The sequence below is a fragment of the Plecotus auritus genome (assembly GCF_963455305.1).
Source record: "Plecotus auritus genome assembly, chromosome: 5".
NCBI lineage: Eukaryota > Metazoa > Chordata > Mammalia > Chiroptera > Vespertilionidae > Plecotus > Plecotus auritus.
The window spans coordinates 23,476,088-23,503,833 of NC_137776.1; the positions used below are offsets into that span (position 1 = coordinate 23,476,088).

Below are 27,746 nucleotides of genomic sequence, written 5' to 3' on the forward strand. Positions count from 1 at the left end.
AAAAGAGGCTAGGTTTAAAGTGGACAGAGCTTGAGAGAGTAGGGAACTGTCTTGGTAACAGAATGGTAGATGCAAGTATATAAGCTGCCAGATGTTATAAAGCCACTATTTAATTCTGTGGTTATATTGGCTACCATAGACGTCTTCCAAAGGAAATGGCTTCAGGAGGACTACAGAGGTTTAGCACTTAACCTGGTAAATCAACCCTTAGGGGAAAAAAGATGTAATTTCTCAGGGACATTAGACATTAAGGAAATCATAGACATTAAGGAAAAGGTACCTTTTTTGGTCAATTTCCAGTAAGAAGGATTTATCCAATGGAACACTGAGGCAGGAATGAATGGATAGCCTACTGTCAATGGACAGAGGCTAAAAAACCAAATATTGGTTTAGTTGGAGAAGTTTTTAAGGAAATGAACTGAATTAATGCACCCACTCTGCCCCAGGCATTTTTCCAAGTGTTAGACTTCAATGAGATAAAGCCAACACCCTCATGGGGTTTATATACTCCTTTGGGGGAAGAGGGAGGCGTGTTGTACATGCCATGGAGTTGGCTCCAACTCCTGGTGACCTTATGAATGAGCGATGTCCACTATGTCCTGTCCTCAACAGCCCTGCTCTGCTCCTGTATCCTCAGGTCTATGGCTTCTTTTATGGAGTCAGGGGTGGGGAATATCAGGCCTGCGGGCCTTAAAAGGCTTGCAAAATCATTTGGTCTGGCCCTGCCAAGGCATTAGGGGTGAGTTAATTAAATGCTTGACCAAATATATCAGACTAATTATTATTTTTTTGGGGGGGGAGATGAAAATAATCACCTTTATTTTTGATCAATCTCAGACTGGAGAACGTGGCTTACGTGAACAGCAACAGTGAGCTTTATATTACTGAATCCCAGAAGTAGGCATGTGAAGGCTGAAAAAACACAGCTTGCCCCTATAAAGCTTTCAGCACGAAGGAGCAGGTCAGAAGGTGTTTATAGGCAGACAAATCTCCTCTCTGGCCCCATCTCTCCCCCACCCCTCATACAGCAAGGCAAAAGGAGATCGACCTACTTCCTCATCCTCTTCCTCATCCCAGACTTCTTCAGGACCTCATCCCTAACTTCCTCTCCAATAAGACACACCTTCCCAAGGAAGATGTGAATGAGACCTGGATGTTCTAGCAGGCTAATTTTTAAGTTGATAATTTTGTGTGGCCCTAGAATGATGTTATAAATATCCAAATGGCCTTGACAGAAAAAATGTTCCCCACCCATGACCTAAAGCCTCCATTCCCACTCTCCATTGGACATTAGCATCAAAGGCCAGATGATCTGTGACCTCTTGAACTATGGAAGCTTTGTTCTGCCCAACACAGAGGATTTTCTTTCCAGCTCCAGCTGCTCCAGCAGCTCCACTAGGTCACCTTCCTTGCTTATCTGTGACTCAGCTGACAGCATGAACAGCACCATCTTGACTCTGGGAAGAAATGGTGTCTGGGCTTGGTCTCCCTTGCTGCTTGATCTGCCTCTGCAATCTACTCATGCACCACTGCCACATCAGTGCCCCAAAGAGCATGTTTGATTATATTGCTCCCCTGCTCAGGAATCTCCACAGGCTTGGGGAATCAGCTTTAAACCCCTCACATGGACATTTGAGACCCCAGCCTTCTTTCCCAAGCACCCCTCCCTTTATGTTTTGGTATGCTGTATTTCCATTTTCATTTGCCTTTACGTATTTTTTTATGTCTCTGTCTCTGTCTCTGTCTCTGTCTCTGTCTCTGTCTCTGTCTCTCTCTCTCTTTTTTTCCCCAGAGTAACATCAATAGTGCTTTATTCAAAGTAATGTCCATTGCTAGCTTGGATGGGGTTGTAAATTGGGTGGGGCAGGGTCTCAGGAAATTACCAGGGTGGAGCAAACAGCAATGGCTGCCAGTCAGCCCTGCACTTGGAGATGTTCCCATGTCCCCGCGCAGGAACAATAATCGCTGCAAGCACCTCTGAGAGAAAGCCGCCCTCGAGTTCCTGTCCTGATGCCAGACAGTCCAGTTTCTCCCCGTATGTGTCTGGGTCCCCCAGAGTCTTGCCCAGAACAGGAGTTCAGAGCAAGCAGGAGCTTGTATCTCCCTCCCGATTAGAAAAGCAGCACACCTGGATGCCAGCGCTTTCCGCGCCTCCGCACCTCCTACCAGTCTCAATGCGCTTTCTTCACCTCTCTAGTTGTGAAACTTCCACTCAGCCAGCTTTCCCACAGTTGTGGATGATAGTTGTTCTGCCTTTTAGTTGTAATATTGATGTGGTTGTGAGAGGCAGCAAGTATAGGTGTTTACCTATGCCGCCATCTTGGTTCTCTTTTTATGTCTCTTGATTTCTTCTTTGACCCAGTGGTTGTTCAGTAGCATGTTGTTTAATCTCCACATATTTGTGAATGTTTCAGTTTTCTTCTTGTTATTGAGAAAAAAATGCTTGATATTATTTGAAGCTTTTAAAATTTATTTATGTTCTGTCCTGGAGAATATTCCATGTATGCTTGAGAGGAATGTGTATTCTGTTGCTTTTTTTTTTTTTTAAGGAAAGATTTATTGATCAATTGAAAATATGGGAGGCCTAATAGTGCCTCAAATCCATCTTGCTGCTAGACCAGGTTAAGGGTTCCTAAGGGGTTAAGGGGAATGGGTATGCAGAAGTACTGATGGAGCAAGTTTTAACTGGTGGACCGAGGAACTTGGCCATTTATGGTAAATGGGCATCAACACTGGATTTTTCTGGACAAGAAAGGGTTATTCTGAAAGGATTCCGGTATTCAAATTCTAGTTATGTCCAGGTTCTTTGTTTCCACGTATGTGTGTACAGTGTGCAGCCGGCAGGTCAAAGTTTTCGCCTTTGCACATGGTTTGGCTGCATGACTTGTGGTTTGGGTTTATTGTCTCTGAAAAGCAACTCAGTATCTCTTTAAACAGGATAGGACCATGTTGAACTGATTCTATGGTTACAAATCTCCTCTTTTTGTTGCTCATTCCTCAAACTTTTAAAAAATATATATTTTATTGATTTTTTACAGAGAGGAAGGGAGAGGGATAGAGAGTTAGAAACATCAATCAGCTGCCTCCTGCATACCTCCTACGGGGGATGTGCCCACAACCAAGGTACATGCCCTTGACCAGAATCGAACCTGGGACCCCTCAGTCCACAGGCCAACGCTCTATCCACTGAGCCAAACCAGTTAGGGCTCATTCCTCAAACTTCAGGGAAATAGGGCAACTGGGTCCAGGTTCAATTAAGAGGGAGGATTTACTTTAATATAGAGTCAGATTTGTCTGCCCATTGTGCCCCTCTTACCCTACTCTTACAATCTCATGCACCCACTTCTTCTGAGATGGTCCCTGAGCCTTGAAGGGGGCATTCTAGGTGCTCATTTACAAGCAGAGATCATAGAATCAGTAGAGGTAGCAGCAGGCCAGGATACCTGTATCTTAATATGAGATAAAGAATGAAGAGTACCTTTTGTTATGTCCTCCAGGACCCAAACCATGATGATAATCCTCACAATGATCATTGGGGGAAAAATAAGTTTGGGTTTTGATAGCTACTTGCTTTGTTCCTAGCTTTAAGAGTTCCCTGATATTAGAACTATGTTTTAGTTGTTTGTTTATTGATTTATTTTTAAATATTTTATTGATTTCAGAGAGGAAGAGTGAAGGAGAGTGAGGTAGAAAGAGAATCATTGATCGGCTGCCTCCTGCACACTCCCTACTGGGATCGAGCCCACAACCCAGGCATGTGCCCTGACTAGGAATCGAACCATGACCTCCTGGTTAATAGGTCGATGTTCAGCCAATGAGCTACCCTGGCTGGGCATGGATTCTTTTTTCTTTTTGCTATTCTGATTGGGTGTATTTTGCTTCTTTATATTCCAAATCACTGATTTGATTTTTGGCATCATCTACTATTGATAATCTAACCTGTAAATTACTCTTCATTTCAGTTAGTGTATCCTTTATTTCTTAAAAAATACACACATATTTTTATTGACTTCAGAGAGGAAGTGAGAGGGAGAGAGAGTTAGAAACTTTAATGATGAGAGAGACTCGTTGATTGGCTGCCTCTTGCATGGTCCCTACTGGGGATCGAGCCCACAACTCGAGCACGTGCCCTTGACTGGAACTGAACCAGGAATGCTTTGGTCTGCAGGCCAATGTTTTATCCACTGAGCCAAACCAGCTAGAGTGTCCTTTATTTCTTACTGGTTCTTTTTTGTCATTTCCATGTCCTTTCTCATGCTGTTAAAGTTCCCACTGAGTTCCTTGAAGTTCTAAATAAGTTCCTGAGCATCCTTATAACCATTGTTTTGAACTCTGTATTTGGTAGTTTGCTTGCCTCCATTTAATATACTTCTTTTTCTGAAGATTTCTCCTGTTCTTTCATTTGGGACATGTTTCTTTATCTCCACATTTTGGCTGCTTCCCTATGTTTGTTTCTATGTATTAGGTAGAGCTGCTATGTCTCCTGGAGTTGGTAAAGTGACCTTGTGTAATAGGTGTCCTTTAGGGCCTAGTCGCACAACCTCCCCATTCACCTGAGCTGGGTACTCCAAGCATGCTCCTGTGTGGGCTGTGTGCACTGTCCTGTTGTAGTTGAGCCTTGACTGCTGTTGGCATCACTGGGAGGGATTGACCACTCCCCGCCCCAGGCCAATTGGCTGTATGGACCTGCTGCAACTACAGTGGAGAAGCTGCTGTGCAGGAGTTGACTATACGGAGCAGGACTTGCTTCAGTGGGGCTTTGGTGCTCACCGAGTCCACTCCTTAAAGGTGTCATTTGTGGAGGTGGCAGAGTTGTAATCTGGCATGGTCTGAAGCTGTCCACTGACTTCCCTGGCTCTGGGGCCTTCCAGAAAGTACTAAGTCAGCCACCACTTGTGCCCTGCCTGGGATCACCTGGCACAACTACAGAGTGTTCTGAAGATGGCTGCTACTTGTACTGGCTTGGAGGTGCCCAGGAGAGGCCAAGAGATAACATGTGCTTATTTTACTAGTAAAACCAGGTAGAATAAAAGTATTATTTAAGCTGATGATTCTAAAGATAACCAAACCAAACTCAAAACCAGCTTTAATATCAAATATTTTCCCGGATCATGTGAATCTAAAAAGCATATGGGTTAGTTTCTGTCCCAAGGGAGAGCATGCCCAGATAGAGAACGATTCCACTGCTCATGCCCAGAAATGGAGCAACTTACCCCGAAACAAAACCAATGGTAAACCGAATTCCAAAGATGTTTATTTATTCCAATTGAGCTGTGTGCCAAGGGTGGCCAGTGCCTGCCAGGGAAAGACCCTCCAGAGCCCCCAAGGGAAACTGCCTTGGCAACTGCTCAGCACTCATGTAGGGGAACCCCAGCTGGGGTTGGCCTGCCATGGGCTTCTGGCTGGCTCACCAAATTGTTACTGAACCCAAGTTTGTGTGCCCAATGCTTCAAAAGGCCAAAATTCAAAGTATCAGAGTTTGGAGTAAGAAAAGGTTTATTTTCATTTATTTTTTTTATTGTCTAAAGTTTTACATATGTCTCCTTTTTCCCCAATTGACCCCCCCCCACACAGCCATTCCCATCCCAGGCAAGGCCCCCCCACCAGTGTCTGTGTCCATTGGTTATGCTAATATGCACGCATACAAGTTCTTTGGTTGCTCTCTAACCACCCCTCTCCCCTGCCATTTGTCTCTGGATCTATTCTTGTTCATCATTATGTTGATCATTATATGCCACATATGAGTGAGAACATGTGATATGTATCTTTCTTTTTTTTTTTAAATAAATCTTTATTGTTCAGATTATTACAGGTGTTCCTCTTTTTTTCCCCCCATAGCTCCCCTCCACCTGATTCCCCACCCTACCCCATGCCCTTACCCCCCGCCACTGTCTTCATCCATAGGTGTAAGATTTTTGTCCAATCTCTTCCTGCACCCCTCACACCCCTTTCCCCCAGAGAATTGTTAGTCCACTCCCTTTCTATGTCCCTGATTCTATTATATTCACCAGTCCATTCTGTTCTTCAGATTTTTTATTCACTTGATTTTTAGATTCACTTGTTGGTAGGTATATATTTGATGTCCTTTTGTTGTTCATAATTTTTATCTTTACCTTTTTCTTCTTCTTCCTCTTCTTAAAGAATACCCTTCAGCATTTCATATAATCCTGGTTTGGTGGTGATGAACTCCTTTAGCTTTTTCTTGTCTGTGAAGCTCTTTATCTGACCTTCAACTCTGAATGATAGCTTTGCTGGGTAGAGTAATCTTGGTTGTAGGTTCTTGCTGTTCATCACTTTGAATATTTCTTGCCACTCCCTTCTGGCCTGCATAGTTTCTGCCGAGAAATCAGATGACAGTCATATGGGTACTCCCTTGTAGGTAACTAACCGTTTTTCTCTTGCTGCTTTCAAGATTCTCTCTTTGTCTTTTGCCCTTGGCATTTTAATTATGATGTGTCTTGGTGTGGTCCTCTTTGGATTCCTCTTGTATGGGGTTCTGTGCGCTTCCTGAACTTGTAAGTCTATTTCTTTCACCAGGTAGGGAAAGTTTTCTGTCATTATTTCTTCTAATAGGTTTTCAATATTTTGCTCTCTCTCTTCTTAAGGCACCCCAAAAATTCGGTTGTTGTTACGCTTAAAGTTGTCCCAGAGGCTCCTTACACTATCTTCATATTTTTGGATTCTTTTTCTGGTTGGGTGTTTTTTGTTTCCTCATATTTCAGATCTTTGGTTTGATTCTTGGGGTATGTTGATCTACAGTTGAGTTTCTGTATATTCTTTATTTTAGACAGTGTATGCTTAATTTCTGACTGGTCCTTTTCCTTTTTTTTTTTTTTTTGGCATTCTCATTAAGATCCTTAAAGGTCTTAAAGTTCCTCAGCGGTTTTTAGAAGATTCTTGAGTAACCTTATAAATGTGGTTCTGAACTCTATGTCGTCCAGTAGTTTGCTTTCCTCCCTCTCTTTCATTCATGACATGTTTCTTTGTCTCCGCATTTTGCTGCTTCCCTGTGTTGATGGAGTGGCTTTGTGTGGTAGGTGACCTATAGGGGCCAGTAGCTCAGCCTCCCCAATCACCTGAGGTGGATGCTCTTGGTACACCCCTTTGTGGGCTGAGTGCAAAGTCTTGGTGTAGTTAAGCCTTGATTGCTGTTGGTACACTGGGAGGAATTGACCTCCAGGCCAATTGGCTGTGAGGACCCTCTGTGTCTATAATGGAAGAACTGCTGCACTGGAGACATGCTTATGGTACAGGACTTGTTTCAGTGGGGCTTTGGTGCTCACTGAGTCTGCCTCTTGAATGTGTCACTTATGGATGTGAGGAGTTGAAATCTGGTGTCTCACACTGACCACTAGGTACACTGGCTTCTGGATCTCCAATGGGGTGCAGGTCAGCTACTGTCTGAGGCCACCCAGCAGGAGCTACAGCGAGAACTACAGTTTTCTTCTCTTTGCTTAGGATTTGGAGGTTTTAGAGCTGTCTGACCCGGGCTGCAAGTTTGCTAGGTTAAGCTGCAATAGGGCAGGCCATTCATCTGCTAAAGCTGCTGCTTGGAGCTTGGGTGGGTTTGTAGGTTGTGTGGGGCGGGGTCTCAGGGCTTCACTAGGCTAGGGCATGGCAAACAGCGATGGCTGCCAGTAAGCCCGCTCTGCGTCTCCGACCGCATCCCCGCGTCCCGCGCCCCAGTGCAGTAAACAATTATTCCTGCGGGCAGCCCTGCAAGCAAGCCACCCTCACTTTCCGACCCGATGGCAGACAGTCCAGCTTCTCCCCGTAGGAGTTTGGGTCCCCCGTGTCTCCCCAGAAACTGGAGTTCGGAGTAATTGGGAGCTTGTCTCCCTTTGGGTTGAAAAAAGCAGCGCTCCCAGTCGCCCGCCGCCACCAGCCTGATTCACGTGCCTCCGTACCTCAGCTTTTCAGCGCTTGTGCACGTCTCAATGCTCTTTTCTCTTTCCTTCTAGTTGTAGAACTTCCACTCAGCCAGCTTTCCCGTGGTTCTGGGTGATAGATGTTTTGTCTTTTAGTTGTAGTTTTGAAATTGTTGTGCGAGGCAGCAGTTTAGGTGTTTACCTATGCCGCCATCTTGGATCCTCTGGCCACCACAGTTTTTTTTATCCACTCATCTACTGATGGGCAATTGGGCTGTTTCCAGATCTTAGCTATTGTAAATTGTGCTACTATAAAAAATGTCCATACATTCGGGTTTCTTAGGAAATATTTCTAGAAGTGGGATAACTAGGTCAAATGGCAGATCCATATTTAATTTTTTGAAGAAACTCCATTCTGTTTTCCATAATGGTTGCACCAGTCTGCATTCCCATCTCTGGTGCTTTTGGATGGACTATTCTGAATATATCTGTTAAGTCTATCTGGTCTAATGTGTCGTTTAAGTCCAATGTTTCCTTATTCATTTTCTGTCTGGATGATATCTATTCATTGACAAAAGTGGGGTATTAAAGTCACCTACTATTATTGTGTGGCCATCCCATTGTGTCTGTTAATATTTACTTTATACATTTAGTAAATTATTTCTTATCATAACCTATGTATATGGTTAGAGACTAGCTGTGAAGGTGTGAGAGCTGGGCCTATGTCTTTCCCACCTTTGGGTCCTCCAGTGCCAGGCACAGCCATGAATGAGCACAGGGGAGGGTCTCAGTACTGTTTGATAAATGAATACATTTCATAGACCAGCCAAAGGGCTTTGAGTGGTGCTGAGCAGTGGCTATATCTGATGGTAAACTTCTTTGTGAGACTCTTCTCAGCTCCTTCATCTGGGTTTGCAATAAGATAGAGTGAAATGAGGCAATAAGGGAGATGGGCAGATTGATTAAGCCTTGCCCTTCAGATTTCAGATTTCCAGGTCCAGATACTAAATTTTGTTAGCATATTCGGCATGGGTAGACTACTGGGGACTGTCCCACATTGGCCAAATCCACAGAAACAAATTATGGACTAGAGTGACCACATGTTTCTTTACTGAGGAAATTAACCCTCCCAGGGATCATAATATTCCATCACATAGAAACTCCCTATTCTATTATCTATTGTTGCATAACAAATTATCCTAAAACATAGTGGCTTAAAACAACAATTTTGTTATACTTACTAGTATGATTTTGTGGGTCAATCATTTGGGCTGTGCACATTAGCAATGGCTCATCTCTGCTTCACAATGAATGGAGTGTGGCTTCAGTTCAAATAGCTGAAGATCACTAGACTGGCTTAATTGGGACCATATGTTGAACCTAGGGTTTGGCTTTTGTCTGGCTTCCTCACTTTTTTTCCATGTTACATCTGCCAAAATTGGAATTTCCAAGGTGGCTTTTTTAATTTTATGTTTGGTGTCTGGAATGGTTTGGTTAGAACAGCTGAGTATTTCTTTCTCTCTGTGTAGCTAGCTTGGGCTTCCTTATAGTATGATGGTCTTTGGATAGTCAAACTTCTTCCAGAGTGCTAGTTTTCTCCAAAGTGAATGTCCCAAAAGACAGAAAGTGGAAGTTACCAGTTTCTTAAGGCCTGGGCCTGGAAACTGGCACAGTAGTATTTATAGTAGTAATCAATATGTTTTTATTGATTTGAGAGAGAGAGGGAGAGAGAGGTAAAAACATCGATGAGAAACATCAGTCAGCTACCTCCTGCATGCCACCCACTGGGGATCAAGCCCACAACCTGGGCATGTGCCCTGACTGGGAATTGAACCAGTGACTTCCTTGTTCATAGGATAACACTCAATCAACTGAGCCACATCAGCCAGACTGTGGCTATCTTTAATCCACTACATCCTCTTCCTATGATTTAGGTACCTAGGGAAAGAAATTAGTAACTACCCTAGTGGACTGCTGGCATGCAGGGGACCCCATAACTAAAGGAATATAAATGTATGAAGGAAATTTCATCTAGGCCTTGGAGAAATGTGGTTGAATATACTTCTCAGGTGTCTGTTTGTTTGTTTATTTTTTTAATCCTCACCCCAGGATATTTTTCCATTGAGGGATATTTTCCCCTCTCTCTTCTACTCTCTAGGGAGAGTAGAAGAGTAGAAAGACAGAGAGAGGGAAAGACAGAGAGAGGGAAAGACAGAGAGAGGGAAAGACAGAGAGAGGGAAAGACAGAGAGAAACATCAATGTGAGAGAAACACATCCGTTGGTTGCCTCCTGCACGTGCTCCCACCAGGCCCGGGCCAGGGAGGAGCCTACAACCAGAACTGAACCCAAGACTTTTTGGTCCGCAGGCCTATGCTGTATCCACTGAACCAAACCAGCTAGGGCTCTGGTGTCTGTTTATTACATAAAGTATCGCTCTCTTGAGAGATAAATGCTGCCAAATCCTTGCTGTTTGGCCCCTCCTCTTCTGGGGTTTATAATGGCCACTCCTATTCTGTTAACACATTCTTTCTTCAGTTTGGCTAATACCATTGATTAAGGATTTTCTTCCTCAGAACTCACATTACCATCAAGCCTTCCAGAGATTATCCTCCAGTTACACTGACTTGACTTAAGTGTTTTTCAGTCTCATCTGGCAGACATTTACAGGTGCCGTTGAAGCTAGAGCAGAATTAGGTGTACTGTCTTTAAGCCTCAGGATGGGTAATTTGAAACTAGGTGTTGAGGCCAAAAATATTAATCATACCAACTTATCAACTGCACTGCCAGAATTTTTATCTTACAGATAAAAGAATATTCCAGTATATTCAAGGTAGCAATATTTCTGATTGGGAAAATTAGAATGACTTCCATGTTCTAGTCGGGGACTAATTAAATAAGTTATAATATATTTGTATGATGAAATTTTATGCAACCATTAAAAAGAATGGGGGCAGATCTATGGGTATTAACATGAATCACTTGCTAAGAGATGGAAAGAAAGTAAGGTGCAAAAGTATATAATATGCCATCTTATGTGGATAAAAAAGAGTGTGAGGTATATATGCATTTATATGTTTGTATACACGTAAAATATCTCTAGGAAGACACACAAGAAATTGGTAATGATGGTTGCCTCTATGTAGGGGTCTTTGAGTCTGGAGGTGAGAACTAGGAGAAAGACTTAATTTTTATTGCAGGATTGCTATGGACCGCCAACAGAGTTTCTTCTGGCTTTACCCTGCCCAGGCATAAACAGCAAAAGAATGGAGAGCAGGAGATAAACAGATGTCTAACCAAGTGCTTCCTGGTCCAACATAATATTTTGATGTCTTCTGATGGCCCTTTCTGTTGTACTTAAGTCTGGTTTGGGGTCCTTACTTTTGATGTCTACTTCTGTGTTGACATCCTCTTTTCAGTTCTACATCTGTTGCTGATCATCTACTCCTTGTTCTTGAAATATTCTCATTGCTTCACTCAAGCCCAGCCCAACTTTTAGGCAAAGTGTGCTCAGTATACTGAGGTTTGCTTCTGGGTGTGTGAGGGCTGCAGATGGTGGGTGAGCACTGCTTCTGTTTGCCTGATGGCCTCTCTGAGGTCATCTCAGGCAATGCCTTTTCTTGGATCTTCCTCTACCCTCAACCTAGTGTTTCTCTAAAGTGCAAAATCAGAAGGAAATTCTTACTGTCCAACTACCTGGTAACTTAGGACGGTCCTGCCTTGTTGCACAAAAACATACCCTACTGTTATTGAAGTAATAGCCGCACACATGCACAAAATTCTTTTTGCAGCTTTGTTTGTAAAATAAAAAATTTAGAAACAAGTTAAATGCCCATCACTATGATAAATAAATTGCAACATTCATACAATAGAATACAGTTAGAATGAATGCACAAGATTTTTATGTATCAATATAGAACTCAAACAAAGTTGAGTATAGAATGATATGTACAGTAGAATAGTGTTACTATAAAATACAAAAATACTATAAGCCATCATTGGATACGTATATGTAGTAAAATTATATAAACATTGACAGAAAGACTGCACTTCAAGTTCTGGATAGTAATTGCTTTGTGGAGGGAAGGATAAGATGAGGAATTTGTATCTGAAATGTTTTCATTTTTATTTATTTATTTTTTCATTTTTAAAAAGATGTGAAGTAAATATGACAAATCTTAATTCTAGAAGGTGGGACCTGGGTGGTTATAGTGTTATTTTATTTAATTATCCACATTAAAATATTCATAGTAAAAAACACAAGTAATTTTGCTCATCATGAGTCCAAATGGTACCACTGACTTGGTCTGATCTTGGAGGAGATCATTCAAGGCAAAGTTTGGAGCAAGGAGAACCTGAGAATGCTGTTAATTATCTAACACCTCTTGTGTCTCTGAAATGTGAATTTCACTTGTGTGGCGGGGTTAGGCTAAACCCCTGACAACACTTTGACAACACTGTCCTTTTCACCTTTGACCCTGAGTGGGCCTTTTTTCTGGCATCAAAAGAGTGGCCTGTGCCTGAAGTTACATCTGCCTGTTTATCCAACTGGTGGCTGCCAGCTTTTAGGGTCAGGTTTGTTGATACTGGCAGAACAGTACTTGGTATTTGTGAGCTCACTTTTGTTCTCAGGCTGTTTACTTACTGTGTTAGTGTTGTTTTGCTGTACTGACATGCTCCCTAAGAAGCACTCTATCAATACACTACACAGGCCACCAAGTAGAATAGAACATCGCAATGCAGTATTAATTTGATTTTCAGGGGGAAATTTTTAGGTGATTTTAAAAATATATATTTTTTAATTGATTTCAGAGAGGAAGGGTAAGGGAGAGAGAGATAGAAACATCAATGATGAGAGAGAATCATTGATCGGCTGCCTCCTGCACGCCCCACACTGGAGATCGAGCCTGTAACCCAGGCTTGTGCCCTGACTGAGAATTGAACCGTGAAATCCTGGTTCATAGGTTGATGCTTAATCACTGAGCCAAGCTGGCTGGGCCAGGTGATTTTACTTTTCTTATTTTTCTTTTGGTAACAGCTTTATTGAGATATAGTCACATACCATAAAATTCACCCATTTAACAACTAAATGTTTTTTAATTGACAAAGTTTTCCACCATCACATCAATTTTAGAATATTTTCATCACCTCAGAAAGAAACCTTGTACTCATTAGCAGTCACTTCCCCTTTTCTCCTTATGACTACATTTCCTATGCTGTTGACCTCTCTCATCATCCCCTGGAGACCACTAATCTACTTTCTGTTTATTATGGACATTTCACATGAGTGGACTCATTCAATACGTTGTTCGTTGTGAAAGGCTTCTTTCGCTTAGCATGATGTTTTCAAGGTTCATCCATTGGTAGCAATATCAAGTATCACTACTTTGTTCCTTTATATGGCTGGGTAATACTCCATTGTAGGAGTTTATTGCAATTTGTTCATTGATCTGTTGACATTTGGGTTGTTTCCACTTTTTGGCTTATGTAGTACTTTTTGAGTTCTCAAGGTACATGCAACTGTCAAAGGTATTACTTAAAGTGGTAAAAATTCCTTTTATTCAGCAACTACTGACAACAGGGGAAAGAGATGAACTCCATTCCAACTGTACAGAGGGTGTTTTAAAGGGAGTGTGAAGGAGTGGGGAGGGGGACCAGCAGGGGCTTGAGTAGAGTCAAGGAAGTGAAAAATTACAAAAGCAGGAAGGGAAGCTTGGTTCACATGAAACTCATCTGGGTTTGCTAAATAGTGCTTATCTTATTGAAGTCAGGTGCCCATGATCCATCCCACTGGGACTGGGAGACAGGGACACTATCTTCAGGTGTTGCCTGGAACAAATAGCAAATTCTTTTGGCAGCTTGAGTTTCCTCAGGCAGGCACTTTAAGGGAGGATTCGTCCTAAGGGTGAAGGTCATCCTAGGGATGGGACCCGGAGTTGTTGGAAACTATGTTAATGTGTTCACGTTTTTCTAGGCCAAGGCTGAGGCCTAGCTGAGAAGAGGGCAGAGGGGATCCTGACTTGAATTTAGTTAAGGAGAGAATTTTTATCACAACCCAAAGCCTATTTGGAGTATAGGCTGCAGCCAGTCTCCCCATGGGGAGGGCAACTGGAGGTGTCAGCAACCATGAATACCTGCCTCGGCTGACCCCAGAAGTCCGGGTCAGTACAATTGCCTTTTACTACCCAGGCTGAAGAACTGAGAAGAACCTATGACAGAATGAGGCTAAAGAACAGAAAGTTTATCTTGTTCTGTCATCTTTAGTGGAAACAGATCTCTTCTGAAGCCAGTGGCTCTTGGCAAGTTTCTAAGAGTTTTTAGGCTCAGATTCTCTTTGGTTAGCAGTCAGTTGAGGGTAGATGGTTGCAATCTGGTCAAATTGGCCATATACCTTGTAGACAAGAGCTGAGTAAAAGAGGTTAACAGTTCCTTCTTTATCCCTTAACCCAGTGGTCAGCAAACTGTGGCTCTCGAGCCACATACGGCTCGCAAGTCGCGGTTTGCCGTTCTGTTGACTAGTGAGTTTGCTGACCACTGATAGACTCTTGATTCCAATAATTACAGGCTGTTGTTGTTCCTTGTGATTAAGCCCCTCTCCCAGCGGTCGGCAAACTCATTAGTCAACAGAGCGGCAAACCGCGGCTTGTGAACCGCATGTGGCTCGCGAGCCGCGGTTTGCGGACCACTGCCTTAACCAATCAGGATTGACCCCTGATATCCCCCCAGCCAGAGGTGTTACTCTCCACAGCCATGTCATCAGTGTGATCAGTCTCTCCAGTAATTACTTCATGCCATGTCCTAGTTGTGTCTTACCCTCATGTGAACCCTGGTTTCTCCCGAGGTGCCTCAGCCATCTCCTCCTTGTATACTCATACCATCCTAGAATATCTCCTATTCCTGGCATTTTGTCATGTCATTTACATGATCATTATTACCAATATGCATGATTTCTCAAGAGCAGGAAGCATAGCCAGTGGCAAAAGAAGCAAGAAGATTCCCTGACTCTTCTTGCTACTTGCAGATTCCAGTAGCCTGATTTCCCAGGGGTAGGTGCGGGAAGAAAAGTAGTAGAGGGAGAAAAGCTAATTATATAGCTTGGGTCTCTTATAGCCTATCTGGGCCTCTCCTCACCTCCTCAACTCATAATGAAAAATTCTGTTTAAATGGGAGGTACCCTTCTGGTGAATTGCCACATTTATAGTCCAAACTTTCTAAAGTGTGTGCTCCACTGGGAGCTGAGTCTTAGTTGTTGAGTTATCTTTTTCAGTTTCTCCTTTAAGAGTCCATTCCATCTTTCAATCACCCCTGTTGCCTGGGGATGATCCAGGGCATGAAAGGTCCAGTGAATGTCCCAGGGAGTTGCCCACTGCTGGGTACTTTTTACTACAAAGGTGGCACCATTGTCTGATTGGGTTCTCTTGGGGGATTTGAATATGTAGCACAGTTATCTAGGGAAGGGTCTTTGAATAGTGTGCCCCCCACCCATCTGCTGTGTGGATGGAGATGGCAGTGCCATACCTTGAAAAGGTGTCTACTGCAAGTAAATGCCCAAGAATACCCTTGAGAGGATGGTAGGGGACCTATACAATCTGTTTGCCTGGACAAGCCAAGTCTGGTACCTATCACTAAGTGGCTCAGTTTCCTTTATCACTGGACTATGTAGCTGGGAGTCTGGGCATACTTGCCATGCTTCCTTGATTTCATGTGCTGGAGTCATTGTTTTGGGTCCCTGTCTTGAATTGTAGATGGATTATCATGACTTATGAAATGGTGTATCCAGGTGGCCATGGTCTTTATATGAGCACCACAGATCTCATCAACTTGTTGGTTCCATTGATGTTTCATCCAAGGAGATCTTTTCCAGGAGCATCCACTTGGGTCTCAAACAGAAGGTGTGAATCTTGGGTGATCTGCTGCCATAATGCTCATCCCCCAGGAGGCTAAGATTTGCTCATCCAGGAACTCTGCTGCCAGGCACCAGCCCACACCATCATGAACCAGTGAAAATGTAACAAGTTGAAATTTGGGAGGTCTTTTCCAGGGCAAGTACCCAGCTTACAGCTGTACCTATTGAACAGAGTTCTCTTTTCCATGCATAGTTTTAATCATTTTTGGGGATGTTGCACAGCAGCAGCAGTTCAGTATACCCCAATGGCCTTCAGTTTAGCTGATTTATCCATGAAATAGTCATCCTCAGTGTACTAAAGTCCTCAGTGTACCCAAGCTTCGTCAAGAGCCACAGTGTGGCGAAGCTCCCAAGAAACCTGAGATGTTGGCATAGACTCTGCATCTTAATCAGCACATCTGGAGGGCAACCAACCACTTAATGCTCAGTGTACCTCTTTTCCTGGAAGTATCACTTCCACACGTGACTTGTTAGGCAATACTCACTTTGTTGCTCTTCTCATTTCTGCCCCATTTCATGATAGAGACATCTGGGCATAGCAACACTTTGTTTGGCAGTCTCTCAGTATCCACAAGCACTCACTTGTCTCCCAAATGGGAAATTCTGGGTGCTGATATAAGGCAAATGTCACATCTAAAACCCTAGGGAGCCATTACGTAAATGCTACATATCTTGCCACCGGCTCCAGTCTGTAGAATTGTTAGTCACTGGCATGTGTTGTTCAAAAGTCCCATGAGCTCTGACTGGCCCAAGTAGAAGGGCAATCTGTACAGTCTGTTGGATAGTTTTCTTAACAGATCTCATCAACTTGTTGATTTCATTGATGTTCCATCCAAGGAGACCTTTTCCATGGGTATCCACCTGCTATGTGGATGGAGATGGCAGTGCCATACCTTGAAAAGGTGTCTACTACAGTCAATTCCCAAGAGTACACTTGAGAGGAGGTGCTTAAGAGTACCTTAAGCATGTCAGTCTAGTTCTTTGATCAAGACAGTGATCTTCCCTTCTACCCCTTCCCTTTCCCTGAAATCCTACGTTACTTTATTGATACCACATGGCTGAGCTGGGAGAACTAGGTGGACTCCTGATGGTCCCCTCAACCCACTACCACTGTTCTAAATGGGGAAATTCCTCAATGGGGACTTGCTTTACCATCAAGAGAAGAATTACATGCATTGAACATGTCTATTCCCACAATACATTCAGCACCACTTGAGTGTGTATTGGTCCAAAAAGTCTTATCCACTGTGAACCTTTTATATGTCAACTTGGCTTGGCTATGATGTTGTCAAGGTAGACTTTGAGTAAAACAGTTTGCCCTCCACAATGTGAGTGAAGGCCTTTCATTGAAAAGACTTCAGAACAGGAAGGAATTCTGCACCTAGCCTGCCTTCAGATTCAAGACTGCAACATCGGCTCTTGCTGGAATTTCCAGACTTCTGGCCTACCCTGCAAATTTCAGACTTGCTAGCCTCTACCACTGCATGAGCCAGTTTCTTAAAATAAATCTCTTTATATATACATATTCAGTAAGTCCCCACTTAGCATGTCACTAGATTCTGCAACTTTAAGGAAAACAACCACTTTTACCTAGGCTAATACAAACAAGAGTTCAGTTCCTATGGCATTTCACCATTCTGGATGCCTGTATTCCTGCCTTCTGCCCCCGTATTAATTTGCCGGGGCTGCCATAACAAAGCACCACAAACTGAGTGGCTTAAGCAACAGAAATATACTGTGCCACAGTTCTGGAGGCCAGAAGCCCCAGATCAAGGTGTTGGCAGGGTTGGTTTCTTCTGAGGGCTGTGAGTGGAGCCTCTTTTGTTGCCGGTACATGACTGTCTTCACGCTCATTTGGCATTCTCCCTGTATGCACGTGCGTCAGCATCCAAATCTCCTCCTTTTATGAGGGCATTAATCATACTGAATTTTGCCCACCCTAATAACCTCACTTTAACTGTATCACTTCTGTAAAGATTCTATCTTAACATAAGGCCACATTCTGAGGTACTGGGAATTAGGACTTAAACATATGAATTGGGGGCGGGGAGAGAGACACAATTCAACTCATAGCACCCCCTTAGCCTGAAAGGCATTTATCTTGGTCCGTGTCCAGGCTTCCATTCTGGGAAGTTTGTTGCCCAGAGCTAGTTTTCCAGAGTCTGTCTTGGGGTGCATGAGAAGATTTAACTGTCTCCAAAGGCCTGTTGGTGCCCTTTAAACAAACCACTGAATCTAACCCTGAGTGACTATCTCATCATCTGGGCACTCTTGTTTTCCATTATAAATCTAGGCTGGGTTATATTTTCCCCTGTGATCATGCATGGTGCTTATCAGATGATGGTTTCATTATAGATGTAAAGACTCATCACAACCAGCCGTGATCCGTCTTTACTTATTCGTCCTCCATGCTCATGTCATCAGCTAAGCCGTTCGTGGCCCTTGTGACTAGGAGCATGGGCACAGTCATTAGGTGATGAATTGATTTCCATTCCTTCAGCAGAACTGGTGTGGCTTTCTCTTTTGCAAGCCAGTGCAACCAAACTTCTAGTGTTTCATTAGGTTTTTGCCCAAACTTGTCTCTAATTTCTCCATTCCTGCTCTTTGTAATCAGGGACCTCAGTATATCTCTGAGGAACTAACTGCCCTTGAAGACCAGGGAGTATTTTATCTGTGATCACAGCTACCTGTCCAAGCAAAGCAATTTCACTTTCAGGATAAGGAACAACCATGAAAGGCTTTTTAAATTTGTTATGGGGCCTTCTCCTCTTTTATTCTAAACACCAACAAAACCAACTCACCAGGGCTCTCAGGAGAAATGATCAAAGACCCTCATCACCTTGTCACTAAACATAGAAGGTCGGCTAATGCCTGCCAGGATCCTGTTCCATACCTTGCTAATCAGCCTGGTGGGGTCTCTGTCTATTTTCCAAAAATATGTTGTGACCTTATCAACTTCGAGGAGGAAGGGGTTAAAACCCCCTGGATCCCTAACTGGTTTGGCTCAGTGGATAGAGAGTCGGCCTGTGGACTGAAGGGTCCCAGGTTCGATTCTGGTCAAGGGCATGCACCTTGGTTGCGGGCACATCCCCAGTAGGGGGTGTGCAGGAGGCAGCTGATCGATGTTTCTCTCTCATCGATGTTTCTGACTCTCTATCCTTCTCCCTTCCTCTCTGTAAAAAAAATCAATAAAATGCACTTTAAATAAATAAATAAATAAATAAATAAATAAATAAATAAATAAATAAAATCCCTTGGAGATGATCTTCAGGATCATGGGGTGCAACTTTTATATCAGGAACATCTGTGTTTCAGTTGGTAAAAGCAGTTTTTCTTTGATTGCCAAGGGATTCAGTGTTGTCATTCCACAACATTGTTTCCAGACAACCACTCCCAACATGGACCTTGGTTGGGGACTTTCAACTTGCCAATCAGCAAGACATTATACAATGAAAACTTTGTATATCAGAGGAATTTCCCTAACACTTTGGTAACGCTCACAATTAAACATTTGTTACTGGTCTCACATTTTTGCAAGTGTAGGAGGCAATGGGCTCACAAGCTTCTCACTCACAGAATCACTTTCTCTTTTGTTCTTTCTTCACAGCAATTTTTGCCCCAAACTATTAGTCACTTTTTACAGAAACTTAAACTAAAGGTTTTAACACAGGCACTTGTGGAATTATGCAGTAGCTGGAAGCTCAGGAAATCCGGGTGGGGGAGGGAATTGGGGGTGCTTACCGGAAAGCACAGTATTATGCTTACTTTCAGTTTTCAGCGGCCACTTATTGACAGATAGTTAGGACTGTGGGGAGACCCCTACTCTGCACGTTAGTCTTATTTGGTTAGTCTTATTAGTCCTACCCTGAACTGCACATCCCCTAATGGGAATATCCTTCCTCTGCCTCACCCTCCCCCCGACTACCCCCTCTACCCTCCCTCCCCTCCCCACATACACTAGGATCGAGAAATCCATTTATCTCCTACTTGGCCAGGTCTTAAAAGAGCATTGTAACTTTACCAGCCACATGTTGGACATCAAACGTGTTGAGTTCACACACTACACAAGGCAAGGCCAAGTCTTAAGGATTCTTCCGGGAATGATACAGTGAGGCACGCTTAGATTTAGTTTATTGCTTACCTAGAGAGTGAAAAGAAGAATCAGTCCCAGTTTGCTAAGATCATTGCCCCCACAGAAAAGGACAACCCTGAAAGGGGCCAGATGAGTGCAATGCAAGTAATGGAGTACCCCATTGTTAAGGAGCCCCCCCCTTTACTAGGGGATAAGGCAGAAAGTCCACACTCCATCAGAACCCACAGAGCAGGAGAAGCTGTCTCATGACAGCCTCCTAGGGGCCATAGGGAGTTCAGTGCCTCAAGGCAGCTCTGAGTAGGCATCCAGGCTCTGGCATTCCTGGAGGATTGCAAGGCATTCAGCCTGAAGATCAGAGAAGGCTGCGTCTAAGCCTTTGTGTATACGGACACAGGGAGGGTGCCATGGCGGAGCTATTACCCAACAAAGTGACAAAGGCTGTTAGTGCTGGGGCTGGAGCTAGAACAAAATCTACTGCCAAGTAGTCCCTGATTCCTCAACTGCTGCCAGCCGCGGATGACTGAGCTCAGACGAAATCACATGACCATGAGACAGACACTATTTTTCCCTATAAAAATTACCCTTGTTTTTTAAAAAATCACATAAATATGGGTTACATGCTAATTATTTGTGATTTCATACCACATTTAAAAGAGAGTATCACTTTGATTTAGTTGAAATTATTTCCAGAAATCGAGAAATCAGAAAATATAAAGACACAAAAAGAAGAAAATCAAATCTTTCCTAACCCTAAGACCCTACATATGTCAGAGTGTCTTGCACACACAGGTGCTTAGTAAGCATTTGAGAAATGAACCCATAAATACACACATGATCCTGAGAATAAGTAGGCATTGTCCCTGCTTGCTTGTCCTTGGTGAATAGACTTCCACACTCTCCCCATGTGTCATCTACAAATAACCTGTTTTTAAAAATGAAAGCATACCATATACTCTCTTTCATTATTTGTCATTTACTAAAAAAGAAATATGAATATCTTTCTATATCAGTAAACACTTTTGCTTTAATGAAAGAATTCAATACCCTCCCTCTTTGGAATGTCACCTGGCAGAGGCCAGCCCTGCCATTCATCCTGGAGAGGATCCCTTAGGAGGTTCTGTTCTGCTAAGTGGTACTTAGACAGAACCTATCTGAGAACTTGGGGCTTTCTAACTGGCTCAGGTTACGGTTTAATGGTTGGCACACAGACACAGCTCACATCTCTCAGAAAGTGTTCTGGAGTCTTTCTAAAATAAGTCCTTACATAAATAGATCCTCATTAAGTTCCACTGAGTAAACTAACTGAGAAGAAGAAGACGAAGGAGGATGGCAGAAAGCAGGGCCTGGTCAAGGGGGAAATGTCCCAGAAACCTCCAAACTGATAGCTGGGATGTGGTGTCAGGGTCTTTGGATTCCAGGGAAGAAGCTAGTCCCCAAGTAAATGGCTTTTAGTCTAGTCTTTTAAAACATGACATTTCCCCCCTCATTCCAAATTCATGGTAAAAATTTTAAAAATCAGAGTATAAAGAATAAAGGAAACTACTATAAGCTGACTCAGAGATAACCTGTGTTTGCGTTTTTATAAATATGTGACATATAATTTGACTTAAACTTAACAGAAGGAAAAGAAACCAAATTTCAAATAAATATTTCTTCAAAATTAGATATTTCTCAAAAAGAGTCCTCTAAAATTAAATAATTAAGAGACATATTAGGAAATTGGGGTTATTGCAAAGGTTCTCAAGTTGGGGTGATCTTACCCCTCTCGGGACATTTTGGCAATATCTGGAGACACTTTTGGTTGTCATACTTGGGAGGGTGCTGGTGGGTAAAGACCCGGGATGCTGCTGAACATCCTATAATGCTCAGGGCAGGCTCCACAACAAAGGATTATCCAGCCCAGAGTGTCAACAGTGCTCTGAGAAACCGTGGGTTATTGCATAGTTGTGGTGTTTTAAATAGCACATAGTTTTAAAGGGCCCAAGTTTGTTTCTGGTTAGTAAGACAGTTTTCTCAGGGACCAGTGGAGTAAGTGGTTGAGAGCACGGCCTCTAGCAGGTGGTCTGAGCTTGAACTCTGACTCACCAGTAAAGTGACCTTGAGTAATCTCTTTGGGCCTTAGTTTTCTCATCTCCAAAACTGTGGTCATGTTAAACCTACATCACACAGCTATAGCAAGGACTGAATGACATAATATAATTAAAATGCTTGGGACAGAGTCTGGTTTATACTAAGCTCTGTAGAAATATTTCCTATTATCATTACTACTAATACTATTAAGTTATTCATATCTTAAATAAACCAAACAGAAAGCACAAATTAAGCTTACTTTTAGGATAATTCTCCTATGGACTTTAGTAGACAAAAATAGATATATAAGTAAAGTATTTTTTAATGGAAATTTTAAGAAAAGTAAATGAAATGAATATGTAGGGCCCACTTCTAAATCTCAGGAGTGTATACCTGAATTCAGAGATTCAGTAAGGCTTTCCTGTTTTCTTGAATTACCTGATGGGTGACTTACTGTTTCAGAAAACACTTTCTTTTTTTCCTCCTTTAGATTAAAAAAATTTGAATGCGTTCTCATAGTTCAAAACTCAAAACAATAAAACAAGATCTACAGTGCACAGTCTTACTCCCACTGCTATTCCCTTCACCCTCCCACAGGTAATCAGTTTAATTAGTTTCTGATCAATCCAATGTTTCTCCATAAAAGCAAATGCAAATGCTGTGTATTCTTATTTAGCTCCTCTTTGTTAGACAAAAGATAGCATACTTTCCCATTTAACAATCTATCTTGGTTATCTCTTTCTATGTTAGTGCACAGGGAGTTGCTCTATTCTCTTTTAAGGTGATATATTAGTCAATTATGCAGATGTCCCCTACTTTGTTTATAAATGTGTTTGTAATTTTTATAGATATTAACAAATTGTCCTCCATGTAGGGTTGTATCATTTTACTAGTATACTCCCACCAGTTTCTATCCAAGAGAATATGCCTGTTTCTCTCCTAGAATCATATAGTTTACAGACAATCAACTGTTCCAAATCATACCACACTGGCAGGCATTACTGGGAGGTAGAAGTGGAAACAGCCTAAATGGATGTTGGGGCTTGTCAAAGTTGCCTTCCTAGGAATTGGCAGAGTGAACTGTTATTCAGGGTGGATTCTGAATTAGATAATATATATTGAGGCAATCATGTTGCATTGGTTCTAAGGGGATCCAGTTTTTAATGCCAATAGTAAGACCCAGTAAAACTGGTGTTTTTCTAGACTATGAGTTAGGTGAAGTTCCTTCTATAATATGAATGATATATCTCTATAATTTTTTTCTATTTCAGAGCGGAAGGGAGAGGGCGAGAGAGATAAAAACATCAACGAGAGACAATCATCGATTGGCTGCCTCCTGCACACTTCCTACTGGGGATAGAGCCCAAACCTGGGCATGTGCCCTGACCTTGTGGTTCATAGGTTGATGATCAGCCACTGCGCCACATCAGCTGGGCAGATCTCTAAACTTTGAAGTCTCTTTTACAGAACCCATTGGTCTAATTTCAATACTGGCACAGATTCTGATTCTCTTGAAATCTCTTTAGTAACAGATTGTGAAAGACAAAGTACCTGAAAACCACTGTTTCATTTGCTTTCAGTTTGCAAGTGTAAATTAATCAGTAAATTTTAGTCTCAATATTTGTGGATTCTTTTAAAATATTACCCTCCAGCCCTGACCAGTTTGGCTCAGTGGATAGAGCGTCAGCCTGCGGACTGAAGGGTCCTGGGTTCGATTCCGGTCAAGGGCATGTACCTTGTTTGCGGGCACATCCCCAGTGGGGGGTGTGCAGGAGGCAGCTGATCGATGTTTCTCTCTCATTGATGTTTCTAACTCTCTATCCCTCTCCCTTTCTCTCTGTAAAAAATCAATAAAATATATTTAAAAAAAATAAATAAATAAAATAAAATAAAATATTACCCTCCAAACCAAAATATATCTAGTTTCTTCCTCATTTCTCAGCAGGTATAAAGACATCATAGAAATGTCAATTCCATAGATGCTATGGGTATTGTCAAGTGCTTTTGAAATTCTAAGATAAATATTTGAGAATTACATTAATTAACACAGCTAATAATTTTTTATTTAAAAAATGCACACTGCATAGTTTACTTCATATTTGTATTCCTTCTTATCAGCTTCTTGTTTTTTTTTTTCCTGGAGTTTCCAATTATTGATTACATGAAATAGTTATCTTTTTCTCATTGACAGCAAGCTGCAGTAGATTTAAATGCTTCTATAGAAGAGCCATAGTCATTCTACTATACCTCACCAAAGGGCTCAGTTTCTCTAAAACTCTGAACTGCAAATATCTATACCTCAGCATACCCCAGTTTGCAGACATATCCCATTTTTCCCAAATCTCATTCCTCCAAGGACCTCAGTTCCCCCAGTTTCACCAGGTACTCATTCTTTCAATATTCTAACTCCTGTGTGCTCATTGTTGTCAGTGTTCTCCTTTTGGAACTATAGGCCATCCCGGTGCCTACCTACATAATGTGGCTTTGCCCAGCCTACTTGCTGTGGTTTGGCCATCAGACTCTCTCCCATCTCATCTTCTCTCCATGAAGTACCTGCCTGGTTGGGCATGGTTATTCAGCTTTGGTTGAACCCTACAGGTGCTGAGCAAGGCCAAGTATGGTCCAATGTGGATAACCCGTGTAGGACCTCAGACCCATGTGAACCTGGCCAGTGCCCCACTCCTGGAGCAAGTGATGCGGCAAGAGGGCAAGTACCCAGTACGGAATGACATGGATCTATGGAAGGAGCACCGGGACCTGCAGGGCCTGGCATATGGGCCCTTTACCACGTGAGCTGGGGCCTGAAGGGACTGGAACAGGGCCCCAGAGGGCCAGGCCCAAAGAACAGTGGCACTGGGCAACCAGTAGATCATGGGCAGGGTAGGCTTTCCCTGCAACCTCTGAACCTGATATTCAGTCTAGAAAGCAGTGGTTGGGATGGACTAAACCCTGGGGACCATTCACTGACTTTTCCACTAATATATTGTGATTTTGGACAAATGAATAATTTTCCCTTCCTTGGCCTTATCCTATATAATAAAACCCTAATATGCAAATCAATCTAATGGTGGAATGACCGGTAGCTATGACGTTCACTGACCACCAGAGGGCAGACGCTCAACGCAGGAGCTGCCCCCTGGTGGTCAGTGCACTCCAACAGGGGAAGCGCTGCTCAGCCAGAAGCCTGGCTCAAAGCTTGCAAGTGCAGCAGAGGTGGTGGGAGCCTCTCCCACCTCCATGGCAGCGCTAAGGACCCCTTGGCGGACATTCCCCGAGGGGTCCTGGACTGCGAGAGGGTGAAGGCCTGGCTGAGAGACCCCCAAATGTCATGCACCGGGCCTCTAGTGTTTCTCATATATAAAATGGGAAGTTTGGACTAGACCAGAGGTTGCCAACCTTTCGGACCTCACAGACCACCAGTGGTCCGCGAACCACCAGTTGGCGACCACTGCTCCAAAGGTTTCCTTAAACCAGCAGTCGCCAACTTTTCAGACCTCATGGACTACCAGTGGTCTGTGGACTACCGGTTGGTGACTGCTGGACTAGAGTATCTCCAAGGTAATGCTAGGGCCTTTCTAGCTCCATTATTCTGCATTATGGTTGAAAATACACCAACTCAAATTATAATGGGACATATCTGTTTATAGTTGATAAAACATTATTACCATATTAGCTGGGAGGGCTCAATTTTATTTTTAAAATGTTTCCTAAATTATGTATTGTACGCTTGTTGTTGGATACGTTTCATGGATGCTCTTCATACACAAAGACAGATTTAGGTTTCAGTCTTGAAGTTATATCTAGAAAAGTTCAGATTATTTTGGCAGTGACAAATTAAAGGATGGGCTGAGTATGTTATATACCCATATGCCAATTGAGGTAAATAATTGAGAGTCACTGGTGATAAATTATTCCCAATGCCACAGGTTGTAATTGGATATATTACAGGCATTTCCCCCCGCCCCATAGTATGTTAACAGAGCTCCAAAAACAATGAATGGCTTTTTATTTTTCCTAGTTGCTTGTTGTCCATGTTTTAGTCATTTCTTAAGGGATTAAAGTCATTCTTGGTAGTGGTAGTAGTAGCAGCAACAATGACAGTAAGTAACTATGTATTTATGACATGCCAGGCAAAGGATAGTCTCTTTACATTGATTATTTCATTTTATCCTCACAACATGCCCATGAAGGAGATTTTTATTCCTAGTTTATAGATGAAGAAACAGGCCTCGAGAGAGGTTTTTGCACCACTTGCCAGAGGTGACCCCACCAGCCAGTGGTGGAGCAGATCTCTGATTCTGGAACTCAAGAACTTACAGCCTCAGCACTTTGGGTGGGGGGTTCATTTCCTCTGTCTTTGATGCCTAGACACTCATTCTCCCATTGCATGGTTTTCTTTCTTTTTCCTGGTTCCTTCACAGGTGGATAGTCTCAGAACTTAACAATTCCTGTTATTCAAAGTTCTGGGAAGAGAATAGGGAATGACTGTTCTTCAAGAAATCTTTAACTTGATGCCTGACTCTAACTGTTAGACCCACAGGTTGAGAACCGCTAGCAGGGTCGCCTAAGACCATCGGAAAACACAGATATTTACATTACGATTCATAACAGTAGCAAAATTACAGTTATGAAGTAGCAACGAAAATAATTTTATGGTTGGGGGTCACCACAACATGAGGAACTGTATTAAAGGGTCGCAGCATTAGAAAGGTTGAGAACCACTAGGGCAAGATCTGGGTCACAGGCTCTTGCCAGGTCAGGCCACCTCTGGACTTCAAGACTCAAATTTAGAATTGAAACTGAACTTTACATACACCCCTTTGTCATTGATTTATACATTTTTACTCTAAAGCCTGTTTCCTATATATATTATACCATATATGTGTATTTAAAACTACTTTGCTGACCTATGATAATAAGGGTGTTTTTGTTTTAACATATATATTTTTAGATTTCATCTTATGAAGTATTTTTCCCCAAGAAGTATGTATTTCATCAACCACAGAAATGCTCTAATTTAAGTTCCTCAAATCTGAGTCCCACTGTTGGAGATTTTTACCCTTGGAGAAGCCCCTACAACCTGAATTTTCAATAAGTGCATCTGTTCTGGTTTTCATTTATTTCTCAGCAAAAGTTTTTGTTTACATTTTTTCAGGTTTTCCCTAATATAATAAAGAAAACTCTTGGGGTTTGATGTTTCTTTAAACAACTAATTTTTAAAAATAAAACATCTGATTCTTGACTTAAGACTTTTCATGTCTTTCTTTTTTTTTTTTAAATATATTTTATTGATATTTCACAGAGAGGAAGGGAGAGGGATAGAGAGCTAGAAACATCGATGAGAGAGAAACATCGATCAGCTGCCTCCTGCACACCCCCTACTGGGGATGTGCCCGCAACCAAGGTACATGCCCTTGACCGGAATCGAACCTGGGACCCTTGAGTCCCCAGGCCGACGCTCTATCCACGGAGCCAAACCGGTTTTGGCTTCATGTCTTTCTTTTTAAAATACCTTATTAGTTTTCAAAAGTGAATACTTATTGTAAAAACTCCAATAATAAAATATTGCCTTTCTACCTCTCACTCCCATTCCCTCTTCCTAAGTAATCCTGACAGTTTGGTGTGTATTCTTCCCTACTTTATGTAGAAACATGCAAATATACATGTGGATATGTAGGGTTTCTACTCTTCCTTTTAAAATTGGACCATATTGTACTTATTATTCTGCAACTAGCTTATTAAAAAAACAAACAAAACTCATCCCAACTTGCTTAGGAAAGATAATAGGTTTGGGGGATATCTGAGGGTGGG

General features: G+C 42.4%; 1 protein-coding gene across 3 annotated transcripts in view; it reads left to right on the forward strand.

Annotated features, from left to right (window-relative positions):
- Positions 1–27,746, forward strand: part of CYP27A1 (cytochrome P450 family 27 subfamily A member 1) — a 31,991-nt gene that overhangs the window by 781 nt on the left and 3,464 nt on the right. For 2 of the 3 annotated variants that reach the window (XM_080669423.1, XM_080669424.1), the window contains 2 exons: positions 22,426–22,532; positions 24,534–24,724. In XM_080669423.1, coding sequence (XP_080525549.1) covers positions 24,561–24,724 — 164 coding nt within the window. In that variant the 5' untranslated portion in view covers positions 22,426–22,532; positions 24,534–24,560. The remainder of the gene's footprint in view (positions 1–22,425; positions 22,533–24,533; positions 24,725–27,746) is intronic. The other variant, XM_080669422.1, reaches the window with a different exon arrangement.